The sequence below is a fragment of the Mesocricetus auratus genome, unplaced genomic scaffold (assembly GCF_017639785.1).
Source record: "Mesocricetus auratus isolate SY011 unplaced genomic scaffold, BCM_Maur_2.0 Super-Scaffold_100004, whole genome shotgun sequence".
Classification (NCBI taxonomy): Eukaryota; Metazoa; Chordata; class Mammalia; order Rodentia; family Cricetidae; genus Mesocricetus; species Mesocricetus auratus.
In genome coordinates, this window is record NW_024429189.1 from 29,165,549 (window position 1) to 29,178,390 (window position 12,842).

The window sequence follows — 12,842 nt, forward strand, 5'->3', positions numbered from 1 at the left end:
ATTACTAAACATGTTTTGAGACAGGTCTCAAATTTATGAGGCAGATGAGGGTAACTGAACTTCTGACCCTCCTGCTTCTATTTGCCAAGTGCTAGGATTACAGATAGGCCTGTGCCAAGCTGCCTGGTTTATGTGGTGCTGGAGATCAAACCCAAGGATTTGTGCCTACTTGGCAAGCACTCTACCAAGTGAGTTATATCCCCAGTCCTGCGCTTTTCTTCTTGATTTAGTGATTTCCCAGCACTGAATTGATGATTGAAATATAACTCACATATGCTGCTATGCTCAGCCTCCGACCAACCAGCAATGGGTGAAAGTTGCTGTACGTCAGGTTTCTGCCATCTGTCCATTTGCTTATTCTATCATAGGCAGTCCAGCGCAGACCAATCCACAAACTTGTTTCCATTTCCGGAAGCAAGGATATAATAAAATCTGTTACAAAGAAATTTTTAGAAAAGCAGTTAGGGCCAGAGAGACAGACAGCTGGGACAGCCTGAGTTGGATTTTCAGAACTCACATGATGGAAAGGAAGACAGATTCCTTCCTGCATATTGTTCTCTGCTCTTCACATGTATGCATGTGAGCACACACACACACACACACACACACACACACAAATAAATGGAAAACCAGTAGAAAAGCATTTGGATTACCTATCAGGACAGCCTTTTGCCTTCTTTATGGAAAAATAGTTTAATTATATGGTTTTATTTTAGTTCCCCACAGCCTCCTAAAACCAACTCGGCTTCCAACTCGAACAAGGTTCCCAGCGCACGGCACTTGCCCAGCGGTGCTAAGGTCTTAAGTGTGATCACCAGCATTGAAACAAAAACCATGCTTTCCCAGCAGCCCTGGTACCTTGTTCGCTCTTGCTCAGCACAGAAGGAAGGGTGCCACCATAGGTATGACAAGTGCTACTTGCTTGAGAAAATGTAACTGGCTCAGATTTGACCTTCAGAAAGCACTGCAAACAAGAGACACGTATGAAGCCTCAGATTCAGACACAGGACAACCACACAAGCAGAAAATGCCTCTCCATTTCGAGCAGTGCTATCAATCTGTGAGCTATGGGAATTAACAGAGCACTATCACAATACTTCAAATGTATACTTTAACATGAACATGTGACGAGCAGTCTTCAAGCTATTACATGCATTTTTTAAGATTTTCACTTATTGTGTGTTTCTTACGTGTGAAGGCAGTTTTTGTACTCATTTAACCATATCATGATATGGTTATTTAATTCTCAAAACAAATGAGGAATCTCAGGCACAGCAAAGTGAAGCAACTTGACCCATAAGCAAAGTAACCACAAAGTGGTAAAATGGGCATTCCAATTCTATTCCATCTGACATCAAAACCTGGGCTTAGTTATCAACTCCTGATATTAAGCACATCTCTTTTCTTCTGGGTAAAACATTTTAACTCAAGTGTATATCACTATGAATTCGCATAGTTCCAGCACCTTGGGGGAATTAAAAATATCGCCCTACTTGTCTTTTTCAAGTCAAAATGTTGCTGGGAGCACAGTTGAGATAGAGCTACACTCCCGACTGCCCCTCCCCACAACTAACCCAGAAGTCAAAATGGTCCCAGCTTCGCTTCCACTGTCAAATACTTCTCTTCCTTTCTCTATGGTTATGATCAGCTTAGGGTGAAGTAGCCTGTCTCAAACAGTGTTCCCTGAATCATTCTACAATTTTCTTCAGTCTTCTTCTAGCCTGGGAGGTTCAATGAAGTTGAGCCACAAGCAAAGTCCCTGGGTGATTTCCAGAAACAGTCCCAAAAGGACCACACTGAACTCCATTCCTAACATTGAAGGCGACAGAGCAGAAACAAGGAGCTTGCTGCCACTGATGACTTTGTGGGGTTCTTATACCAGCCTAGCCTGCACCCCTTAAAACTTCTTTTAAGTGAGAGAAAAAATGTGTTAACATTTGGTGACAGTTTCTTCCTAGCAACCCAATAATCTTTTTTTTTTTTTTTTTTTTGGTTTTTACGAGACAGGGTTTCTCTGTATTGTTTCGGAGGCTATCGGTCCAGCCGGGCCTCGAACTCACAGAGATCCGCCTGCCTCTGCCTCCCGAGTGCTGGGATTAAAGGCGTGCGCCACCACCGCCCGGCCCCAATAATCTTGTAATAGATAAAAACAGCAGTGTGGCGCATACTCCCAAAGAGGCAGGCACAGAACTCACCATTCCCCAAACCTATTTCATCATTGGACTCTTGTGTGGACAAAATCAAAGATAAGTATTTTAAAATATATGTGTGGTCTCTGACTTAAGTATTTTAAAACAACAAAAATTGTTTATGATTTAATAAAGTTTGCCTGGAGATCAGAATGCAAAGCCTTTCTTCACACTAGTTAGCTACAGAAGCTGGGCAGTGGTGGCACACACCTTTAATCACAGGACTTAGGAAACAGAGGCAGGTGGATCTCTGTGAGTTCAAGACCACCCTGGGCTACATGAGAGTGAATCAGTCTAATAGAGCTCACGCCTTTAATCCCAGCACTAGAGAGTATATAAGGAGCTCAGTGTGGACTCAGAAGCAGTCTAGGATTCTGAGACTTGGTGAAGAGCAGTGCAGTCTACAGATGCAATCTGAGGTTCAGTAGACCGCCCCTTCGGTCTGAGCATTGGTAGAGGTGAGAACTCTCTAGTGGGTGGCTGCTTTGCTTCAGCTTGAACCCCAATATCTGTCTCTGGGTTTTTATTATTTGTGTTACACAATAATACTTGGATTTTCCCCTCTGGGGGAGAAGAAGGCCTTAAATGGAGTCAGTTTCCTCAGCGAGTAGGGTTAGCTGTGAGTAACTCAGTGGATTGCGGGCCACTGATGGATCAACTTCAGCAACCTTGGTGTTGGAAACAATAGAATAAATACAAAGATCTGTAGGCATCGCTGACTTTAGAGATGAGTTTGATACCACCTGTGTTTCTGGTAACACACATGTGGGAGACCCTGTCAGAGAGGTGCCTGATTGGGGTCCCTCCTACCTCAGGCCATACAAGCAGCATGAAAGCAATCATGTTTTGCACAGTGCAGCAATTCTCTTTTTACCTTATTCTGGAAAGGAATCCATTTCCCAGTACACTGCACTTTAGCTGCAGAATCTGGACTGTATTTCTCTAATGAAGATACATTATATTTTTCACAGACGAACGGCAACTTGTCATTACAGTCTGCTCGTTTGTTTAAGTCTGAAAAAGGAGAGCCGGAATTGCGATGATGAGAGTTTTTCATTCAGTGAACTTGAAAACCTGCTAATAAAGATGGGTTCCTTTCTTAATCATACAGGTTTTTGGTGCTAGAGACGGTCTGGAGTCTACCCTCAGCCTCAAGAAAAGCTCTGTCAAGCAGTCATTCCTGATAGTTATATTCTTGGGCTTTACTGCTCATTTCTGCCTCTATGATTATTCATATCGTAGGACAGCGATATTGCATGTAAAAACTAACAGGCTTGGTAAAGCAACCACACCATCCAAAGAATGATGGCATGAAACAGGAAGAGAGTTGACCACCTGCTCTCCCTTGCAAATCCATCTACCTGCTTATCAATTATGAGAGGGCTAAGCTTAGTTTGAAGTAATGACTTGAGGATAAAAAGAACTGAAAATACCCACATTGGGAAGAGATTTTCTTTGGGATTTGAGCATTGTCATCAGTGGTAAGTTAAGAAGAAGCCACTGACTATTCATCAAAAGGAAGACAGATTAAGGCAGTAACCGAATTTGAAGTTCACATATTATGTGGTCAAGACTGAAGAGTCGGAATCAACTTTACCAAGGTGCCACATTTTGGCTGACATTTGCAAGCATTCTTCATCAAGCAGCATGGAAAAACGGTGCCATAAGGGTCGCGTCCTGATGGAAAGGAAGAGATGTGACAACTCCCAATGTAATTACATGTCCTATCCATTTCCTTTAGTCTAAATTATTCTAATTATCCATTTAATGCTAACATTATTTTTATGCCACTTTTTGAGGCCAGCATGCATAGGATCTTGATCGATCTATGGTGTTACATACCTCAGAAAGTAATGATCGATTGGATTCGCATTCGCTTTCACCCACCACTTCTGCTCTTCACCAGATAGCTGAAAAGAAACCGCACACCTGGATATGCTAGAAGACTGTAGACTTAAATACTCTGTAACCACACATCATGAAACCCTCCCAACACTCTAGACTTAAATACTCTGTAACCACACATCATGAAATCCTCCCAACACTCTAGACTTAAATATTCTGTAACCACACATCATGAAACCCTCCCAACACTCTACACTTAAATACTCTGTAACCACACATCATGAAACCCTCCCAACACTCTAGACTTAAATACTCTGTAACCACACATCATGAAACCCTTCCAACACTCTAGACTTAAATACTCTGTAACCACACATCATGAAACCCTCCCAACACTCTAGACTTAAATATTCTGTAACCACACATCATGAAACCCTCCCAACACTCTAGACTTAAATACTCTGTAACCACACATCATGAAAACCTTCCAACACTCCATTACTTGGTCTCAAAAAATTATATACACCAGGACCTTCCATCAAAAATAATTGGACATAACTAATTTTACATATTCATAGGTTCTATTGGGATACAGAAAATGATTGCTATAATCATAGCCATATATACTTGGATCAACATATTAATTGGGCATATAGTGTCTTATTATGGTTAATTATAAATTTTTAAAAATATTAATTTCCCTCCCCAAAGCTATTTTGCAATATAGCCTTATTTTTTAATTTAATTTTCTACTAGTAGAAACAGGAAATTAATTTTTTTAATTATAAAGAACAAGGATTATTCAACAAAGCAGGGCTCGTAGGGACTCATGGAGACTGAACCGACAATCAGGGAGCCTGCATGGGCTGACCTAGGACCTCTGCATATATGTTTATGTTAAGGACGTGTAGCTTGGTGGTCTGTGGGATTCCTAACAGTGCAAGCATGTGCTGTCTCTGATACTTTTGCCTGCTTTGGGGGCCCTTTTCCTCCTATTGGGTTGCTTCAACCAGTATTAATATAAGGGGAGGTGCCTGGTCTTATTGCAACTTGATATGCCATGTTTGCTTGATATCCCTGGGAAGCCTTTTCTAAAGGGAAAAGGAGGAATGAATCTGGGGAGAGAGGAAGAGTGTAAGGGGACTGCGGGGGAGAGAAGGGAGGGGAAACTGTGGACAGGATGTAACATATAAAAGAATAAATAAATAATAGATAAATAAAAAGAATAAGGGATATTTACATTCTCTGCTGATAAATATCTACCAAGTTGCTGTGTATTATCAGCATTCCTAGCATGAAACAATGATTTTTGGATGCTGTGAAGCAAATCATATTTTGCATGAGCATTTAATCTCTCTCCCCATCCCTTCCATTCTTCCCTCCTCCCTTACCCACTGTCCCCCAATCCCTTCTCTGTGTGTCATCCTATATAGTTCAGACTGGTATGGCCTCAAATTCACAATTTTTCTGTTCCAGCCTTCCAAGTGCTAAGATTATAGACATATATTACCATGCATGGCTAAGATTTGGATTTTATAGACTTCAGAAACATTTTAGTGAAGTAAATGTAAATATAAGAAATTAAAATGCATTTGATGGAGAGATGGCTCAGAGGTTACAAGTACTGGCTACTCTTCTAAAGGATCCGGGTTCAATTCCCAGCATCTACTCTGGAGCTCATCACCAGCTCTAGTAGAGGCCTCTCCTGGCTTCTGTAGGCAATACATGAATGTAGAACAGGCATCTTTAGGCTAGCACTCGTACACATAAAATAAAAATAAATAAAATCTCAAGATGCGTTTGCTTCAATTACATTTTCCATCTTGCCTCTGATAGCTTTTAGTTTTGTGAAAGTTGTTATCGTGGCAAGAAAGCTGTGGTTGCTAGCACAGTACAGGACGGCTTCTTCGTAGTTTAAGCGGGGTTCCTCAACAAACCAGTATTCACTGCCATCAATTATAACCGGGGGTCCGTGGATTCCAGTGCGCTCTGAGGAAGAAAACAGAATTACCACTGTGCTGGTCAAACAAAATGGCTAAGCACAGGTGTGTTCCAAATGGATGTACTAACCACTACCATTTAGGTAAGTGTCCCTCAAAGGCCTGCTGGTCCTTAACCCAAGATTTTATTGGCAGGTGGAAGAAACTTAAGAGGTAAGGCCTAGTAGGAGGTCTGATTATAGTGAAGTGTGTTTGTAGGAGTCCACAAGTGACTCAGTTTCCATCTGGATTCTATTCTGACTTATAAGACATTAGAGGTTGAGCTTGCTTGTTTCAGTCTTCTTGAGAGCCATTAGAAAGTTGTGATTAAGTCCATGGGAGAGAGCATATTATTGAACTAGCAAGCTTCTGATGCCAGCCGAAATGCACACAGAGGTAGGAATGAAGGTGCTGGCTGCTAGCAGGACTCACGTGATGGTGAGCCTGGCGGCTCCTCCATTCAAGGACAGTGCAGGGAGCTGGTTAACTGATTATACTGCTCTTTATTCAGCTCTGCCTCTTGTCTGTATGTAAGCAGGGTCTAAATTAAACTTGGGGCTGTCTGGCGTTTCTATCTCTGCTTCTCTTGTCTGCCACCCCTCATTCCTCGCCCCTACTCAGGCAACCCAGCTGACTGGGAGCAGGCTCCCACATGTGTCTTTGAAGGGGGCACCGTGACCCTGGTACTTTCCTTTCCTCTTTAACTGCCTGGCCACCATGAACAGTTGATTACATCACCTACTCCCTGACACTGGATATCCTGTATCACCACGGGACCAAAATGCTGTAGGCTCCCAGCTGGAGCTTCAAGGTTTTAAGACAAAATATGATTATCTCAGCTAATTTAACACTGTAATCCACTAAGATTCTGGCTGTCTGGCCTGGGGCAGTGCTGCCTATAACAAAATAAGGACTTTGGAACAAGTGGTTAGACTGCCCTGTGCTCACAGAGGAGGAAACCCCATCTCTTCTGCTTCATCCCATAACATGGGATGAAGTGTAGTAGTAGCCCCTGCTGCCTGCAGGCGTTTCTCTTGAGGATGTGAGGAAAATTAGCAATTAACAACAAACTACATGCATTATCAAAAAAGAAGGCAATAGCTTTGGCTAATTTTAATAGTCGGCTTACCTGGATTGTACCAGTCTGGTACTTGGAGAGTGCTACCTGTGTAAGGAAGAGGGCAATGGCTTATGGTTAGTACTGGCTTACAAAGCATGCATCCTGTAAATGGAGCCGCGAAGGTGATATGAGGCCTTGTGGGGGCGTGTTCACTTTGGAATGTGGAGTTAGTCGTTTCTGAGTGGAATATCTCAGGGTTTACACTAATGCTTGCTTTAGTGCTGATCTCTAAAAAGGTAGACCAATGAAATATTAATTAAGTGTTGCTAGTAGTCTAGCCCTAAGTATATGGTTCAATGGTAAAGCAGTTGTCTAGCATGTGCAAGGCCATGGGTCTGATCCCTCTTACAAGAACAGAAAGACTTGCTAGCTGTCCTTGAAGGCTTTCAAGGCCACAAAGAACACATGGCCAGCAGTTAGTATAAACAGCAAATGATGGCCCTGTCACCATCACACCATGCTCCAGGCAATGTACCGGAAGGACCTGCACTGTTTTGATGGAACCCAAGTCTCTAGTCTGTAAACATGGGGCAGATTTACCAGTTCCCGAGATGGTACACAACAGTGTAGTAGTAGCTCTTTTAAGAAGATTAAGCAAGACTGAGGCGAATAAGAAAGTCACTCAAGGCTCTGGAATGGAAGCAGGAAACACAGCATGCTCCACAGAATTCTGGGCTTTGCGACTGGGCGGGCCAGCATCCAGATGCCTGCACACTTGCCTTTGCAACGCTCTGAATGGGATGGTGGCCTCTGCAAGCCTCCGCTTTGTACTCTGTGCCTAAGAGGCACCAGGACAACGGCTTTCACAGGACCCTAGTGCTTTCCCACATCATTTTCATATCGCCTGCAGCCACACTGACTTCAAGTAAACATATAACTTGCTTAACCTTAGACATCACAGGGTACATTCGGTGAGCCTCGTTTTATGTGGTCTTGAAATGTATGTGGGTCTTGAAATCCCAAAGCATCAGAAGCCCCTCCTCAGAGACTGCCTACACAACACATGTGTTTAGTTTTTCTCTTTGAGACAGCACTCTTTGTTTCAGATAATTTTCACCCATGGTGCTATAAGACAGTTAAAATTGTACATGGCGTCTTGTTTATAAACTTGTCAAAGACAGGGTGTCACTACGTAGCCCCCGGGCTGACATCCAAGTCTGGTGATCTTGACTCAGCCCCTGAGTGCTGGAGTCTACAGGTGTGGACCACTATTCCTTGACGGCCCCCTCTCCCGCCTCCTCCCTGTCATTGCAAGCTCTACTGTCATTTTAACTGGTTTCTTGAATTTTAATTTACATGAAATATTAGCATATTGGAGTTCAGTGAAAATTGCTTCTAAATTTTACAAGAATGTGCCAAATTTTGATTTTATTATTGTTCCCAGATTACCTTCTAGCCCAGTGTTTGCAGTGTTGAAGGTGGAGAAAAGCAGTAACTACCACTTGCCTTTTGGAATCTGGCACACCCAGTCAAGTTTTGCATCACAAGAAAAAGGCTTCAAATAACCAAATTTTCTCTCATCATAGTAATACCAGGTTCTTAGCCAAGCATTGTCAAGTACCTAAAGGAGGAAGAGGATGGCAGGATATTCTGAAACTGTTGCAGCTCTTTGCAAACACTGTAAGCTACAGTCTCCATCTCTACTTTAGTTCCAGCACCCACCATACATGCAAAATTAACAGATGAAGGCATGGGATGTTTAAACAGTAAAATTTTGTGCAAGAGTTTTCCAAGTGACAAAGGAAACAAAGTCGTGTTTATGCCCAAAATGCTAATTGTTGTCTTTTTTGTTGTTGTTGACATGAAACTTTAGACTTTATGCTTTTTTCCATTTCTTTTTAAAATTCCAATAAAAACTTTTCCTTGTATGCATTGATTGTGCTGTGTTGCAGAAGTTTTTTTATACTAGTATATATTATATGCTAATGTATATTATATGCTAGTGCATGTTATATGCTAGTGCATACTATATTGCTAGTATATATTATATGCTAGTGTATATCATATGCTGGGCATCTTGCACTTTTCAAGTTTGAGAAAGACTAAACAGAAACAGGTACTTATTTTGATGGTATCCAAGCCAGACTGTAACAGAGCAGATCAGAAAGTGGCAGAGACTCGGGCCCAGCAGCCGAAGCTCTGGCTTTGGTGTTGCTGTGCCACTTCTAGGATGTGCACCCCATTTATGCACGTGGCTCAGGATTGAAAAGGCATGTTGAAGGCATGAGCTGGGAGGAACCACCATCACTTTCAGGATCCTTTTGCTCTTGGAGCCAAACCGATGGGTATTGTGGTGGGAGAGGCACACATTTCCAGACAGGAGAACATGGCCCTGACTGGGCTCTTCCTGGTGCTGGTTGTACTGCACCCTCTATTCATTTGTTTTGTTTTCAGTAGGTTTAAAATCTCTTCACACGGGGAGGTCTATGTACCGTTCAAATCCAGTTCATTGCATCAGCTTTCTAGACAATTCCAAAAACTACATCAGCTTCTCTGGGGCTTTTACCTGCTCTGAGTTGGAAATCCTATAAAATGAGGCAATGCTGCAATGCTGACCATGAGGAGAGTCACTCTGAAGACAGAGTTCTCCTCAATTTTATTCGTCCCCACCTTCCATTCCTGACCCTCTTGGGTTATTACTACACAGTCTCCTCACCCATTGCTTTCTTTTACTTTCTGTGGTTTCCTCAAAACGACTTCTGAGCCTTTTGCTTTTGTAAACATTCAATTCCCCCTCCCCCTTCACTTCTATTCCCTAGATTTCAACTTACTGTAGGGTATGGCTTATACCTATGTTGTATCTGAACTATGCTGTATTTAACATATCATATCCCGTGCAAGTCATTACTTCTGCCTGTTTCTAGGAAAGGCTTGTCACACAGTGCAGGGGGCAGAGAAGGGGCTGAGTGAGTGAGGTCCAGGGGAAATACACGCTGCTGACATGGAGCAGCATGTCAAGGACCCCAAAGCCTTCCCCAGGGGATAGGATGTAGATGCTGATAGTGCAGAAATGTCCACCTAGCTTTCTCCCCTGGAAATTCCCAGCCCGAGGACTACTCGCCTACTGAGATTAGTTCAGCCTGCCTCTTTGATCAGCTGTATGTAACAATGCCACCTTGAAGGTGAGCTCTATATAGTAAACATGGTGGACTTCTGGGGTGTTGTGGTTTCTCCAGCACAGACCCCAGTTCTCCTGCTGCGGCCTTTTCCGTGTCTGTGTATCTGTCTTTTCTTCATTCCTATACCACCCGGGTCAGGTCCGGCCCTGGAGATGTGCTAGGACATGGCAGAATAGTACAGTGGTGAAATATCCTGGACACGGACATGTTCCTGCAACTCTGATACCGCCATCATAGCACCACTGTCATTTTCTTTCTCCTAATAACCACCTCATTGTATAGACCTTCTCTTCTGCTTATTGGAGCCCTTACCAATAGTACCATGGCTTATTAATTGTCTATTGTAATGCTCTCGCTTCTAGAGCCTTAATGTACCTCCCAGACACATCACATAAAGTGGATAAGCAAATGGATTCTGTACATCCTAATGTCTTCGAGATATTTTCCAATCCTAAGTGATGTATCTTGAAATATACTCAAGGTAAATTTTCCTCACTTTCTTGGCTTACATTCACAATCCTGGTTCATGTTGCCCTGTCTCAGTTTTAAAAACACACTGCTGCCTATCAAAAACAAAACAAACAAAACCTCAAGAGTACAAGCTTAACTTGACAGCAACTTAATTTCCCAGCATCAGTTTTTAAAAGGAAAAGAGTTAATTATATGTGCATGAGTGTTCTGCTTGCCTGTGCTTGTGTACTACCTGAGTGCTTGCTGCCTGTGGAGGTCACAAGAGGGCACAGGAGGATCTCCTGGAACTGGAGTCAGGATGGTTGTGAGCCATCACGTGGAGTGGAAGCCTGGGTTCCCTGGAAGAGCAGCCAGTGCTCTAAACTGACTAGTGAGCCATCTTCCCACCCCCAAGTATTGCTTCGAATGCAGAACCAAACAAAACTTCTGGATATATCCTGTTCTCCTCACTGCTCATCATCATACTTGTATTTCCTGCACTATTGCCCATAAGAAAGCCTTGTCCTATTGCACCTGTACAAACTCTATCCACCCTTAGAGACCAGGGTGAAGTCGCAACTCTTTCTGCACAGGTCTTAGAGATCGCTTCCTTTTTTGGCTTTTCTTTAGCTACCTTCCGCCCACTCTTTTCAAGCATCATACTACATAATGATGACAAGGCTGTGTTTCTTGAATCTGAATTTTATTTTCTTTAAGTGTAAGTTAGACTGTCTAGGCATGTTTCTTGCTACACCATGAACAAAAGGTGTTCATGGATATTTTGCTTGACTACATGCGATGCCAGATTTGTGTGTGGAGTTAAGGGTCGAGCCCAGGGCCGAACTCCAACCTCGGACCTTGGATTTTATTTTTAAGGCCGATTTCCCAGTATGGTACTGACCTTGATGGCAGCACAGTCTCTGACGTCATAATCCTGTTGGAACTCCCGATGCATGATAACAGTGGACACCTGGAAAGATAAGCCTGCCTTGAAGATGGAAGCCAGAGATAACATTTGCTACTTACATATATTTTAGGCAGCTTTAATAATTCAAGCACGTGCAGGGCGGTGGTGGTGCATGCCTGTAATCCCAGCACTCGGCAGAGGCAGAGGCAGGCGGATCTCTGTGTGTTCGAAACCAGCCTGGTCTACAAGAGCGAGTTCCAGCACAGCCTCCAAAGCCACAGAGAAACCCTGCCTCGAGACCTCCCCCCCCCGCAAAATTCAAGCACGCTCATTTGCCACTGAAAGAAAACATTTCCATATTTCATGTTGTGGAAGAGCTGATGCCAAATCATGAGAGGACTCAGCAAATGCCGCCATGTCTTAGGTTTCCAGAGTCTTGGAGGTGTGGTCAGCCACAGCTGAAAAGGACTTTTTTAGGTTTGTTTTCTTTTTCTTTCTTTTTTTTTTTTTTTTTTTTTTGAGACAGGGTTTCTCTGTGCAGTTGTGCAGTCCTGGCTGTCCTGGAACTCACTCTATAGACCAGGCTGACCTCGAACTCACAGAGCCCTGCCTACCTCTGCCTCCTGAGTGCTGGGACTAAAGGTGTGTACCACCACAGCCAGTGGATTTTTAGTATTTTGATCAGTTATATTCAGTATTTGTATATTTGATCAGCTGTGTACTTGATCACTTCATTTCAGATATCCTGTAACTTGACAACATAAGCCTGAACACAGAATGAACTGACACAATTAATATCCTGAAAATGATGGATACCGGGGAAATGGACACTCAGGAGTGTCACATGCCTCTCTTCAGAGAAGGTAAACACCGAAAGTATAATTTAAGGACATTTTTAGGTACACCTATTTTGCTTAATACAGATACTTCCTTCCTTATATAAGTAAGGTTTTTGGATGATAAAAATGCTTTCCCATTATTAATAGATAATAGAAATAAACACAAAGCAAGTACAAAAGAAAGCCTTGGGAAAATGATTTGTACTCTCCAAATATTACCATGATACCTCCTGCATACCTCCAATTTTTTAAATCTATATTGAGAAATATACAAGCTTTTAAAAAGTCAAAATAAATGCAGTCAATGGGAAGGCTCAGTGGTTGAAGGGGCTTGCTGCCAAGGCTGACGGCCTGAGTTCAATTCCCAGAACCCACATGGTGGAAGGAAAGAACT

General features: G+C 42.7%; 1 protein-coding gene and 2 long non-coding RNA genes across 5 annotated transcripts in view; 2 read left to right on the forward strand and 1 right to left on the reverse strand.

Moving 5' to 3' along the window:
* The window catches only part of Ly75 (lymphocyte antigen 75), a 134,054-nt gene that overhangs the window by 74,577 nt on the left and 46,635 nt on the right, over positions 1–12,842 (reverse strand). For all 3 annotated transcript variants that reach the window (XM_040744842.1, NM_001281884.1, XM_040744841.1), the window contains exons 15-23: positions 11,604–11,672; positions 8,580–8,694; positions 7,143–7,178; positions 5,848–6,023; positions 4,032–4,099; positions 3,787–3,866; positions 3,064–3,203; positions 859–964; positions 272–432 (exon numbers count right to left, since the gene is read on the reverse strand). In XM_040744842.1, coding sequence (XP_040600776.1) covers positions 272–432; positions 859–964; positions 3,064–3,203; positions 3,787–3,866; positions 4,032–4,099; positions 5,848–6,023; positions 7,143–7,178; positions 8,580–8,694; positions 11,604–11,672 — 951 coding nt within the window. The remainder of the gene's footprint in view (positions 1–271; positions 433–858; positions 965–3,063; positions 3,204–3,786; positions 3,867–4,031; positions 4,100–5,847; positions 6,024–7,142; positions 7,179–8,579; positions 8,695–11,603; positions 11,673–12,842) is intronic.
* Positions 1–12,842, forward strand: part of LOC121140359 — a 62,506-nt gene that overhangs the window by 47,637 nt on the left and 2,027 nt on the right. The window contains exon 3 of the long non-coding RNA XR_005877149.1: positions 12,350–12,472. This is a non-coding gene — a long non-coding RNA (uncharacterized LOC121140359). The remainder of the gene's footprint in view (positions 1–12,349; positions 12,473–12,842) is intronic.
* Positions 6,020–9,001, forward strand: LOC121140360. The gene is made up of 2 exons (XR_005877150.1): positions 6,020–6,117; positions 8,518–9,001. It is a non-coding gene; the product is annotated as an uncharacterized LOC121140360 (long non-coding RNA).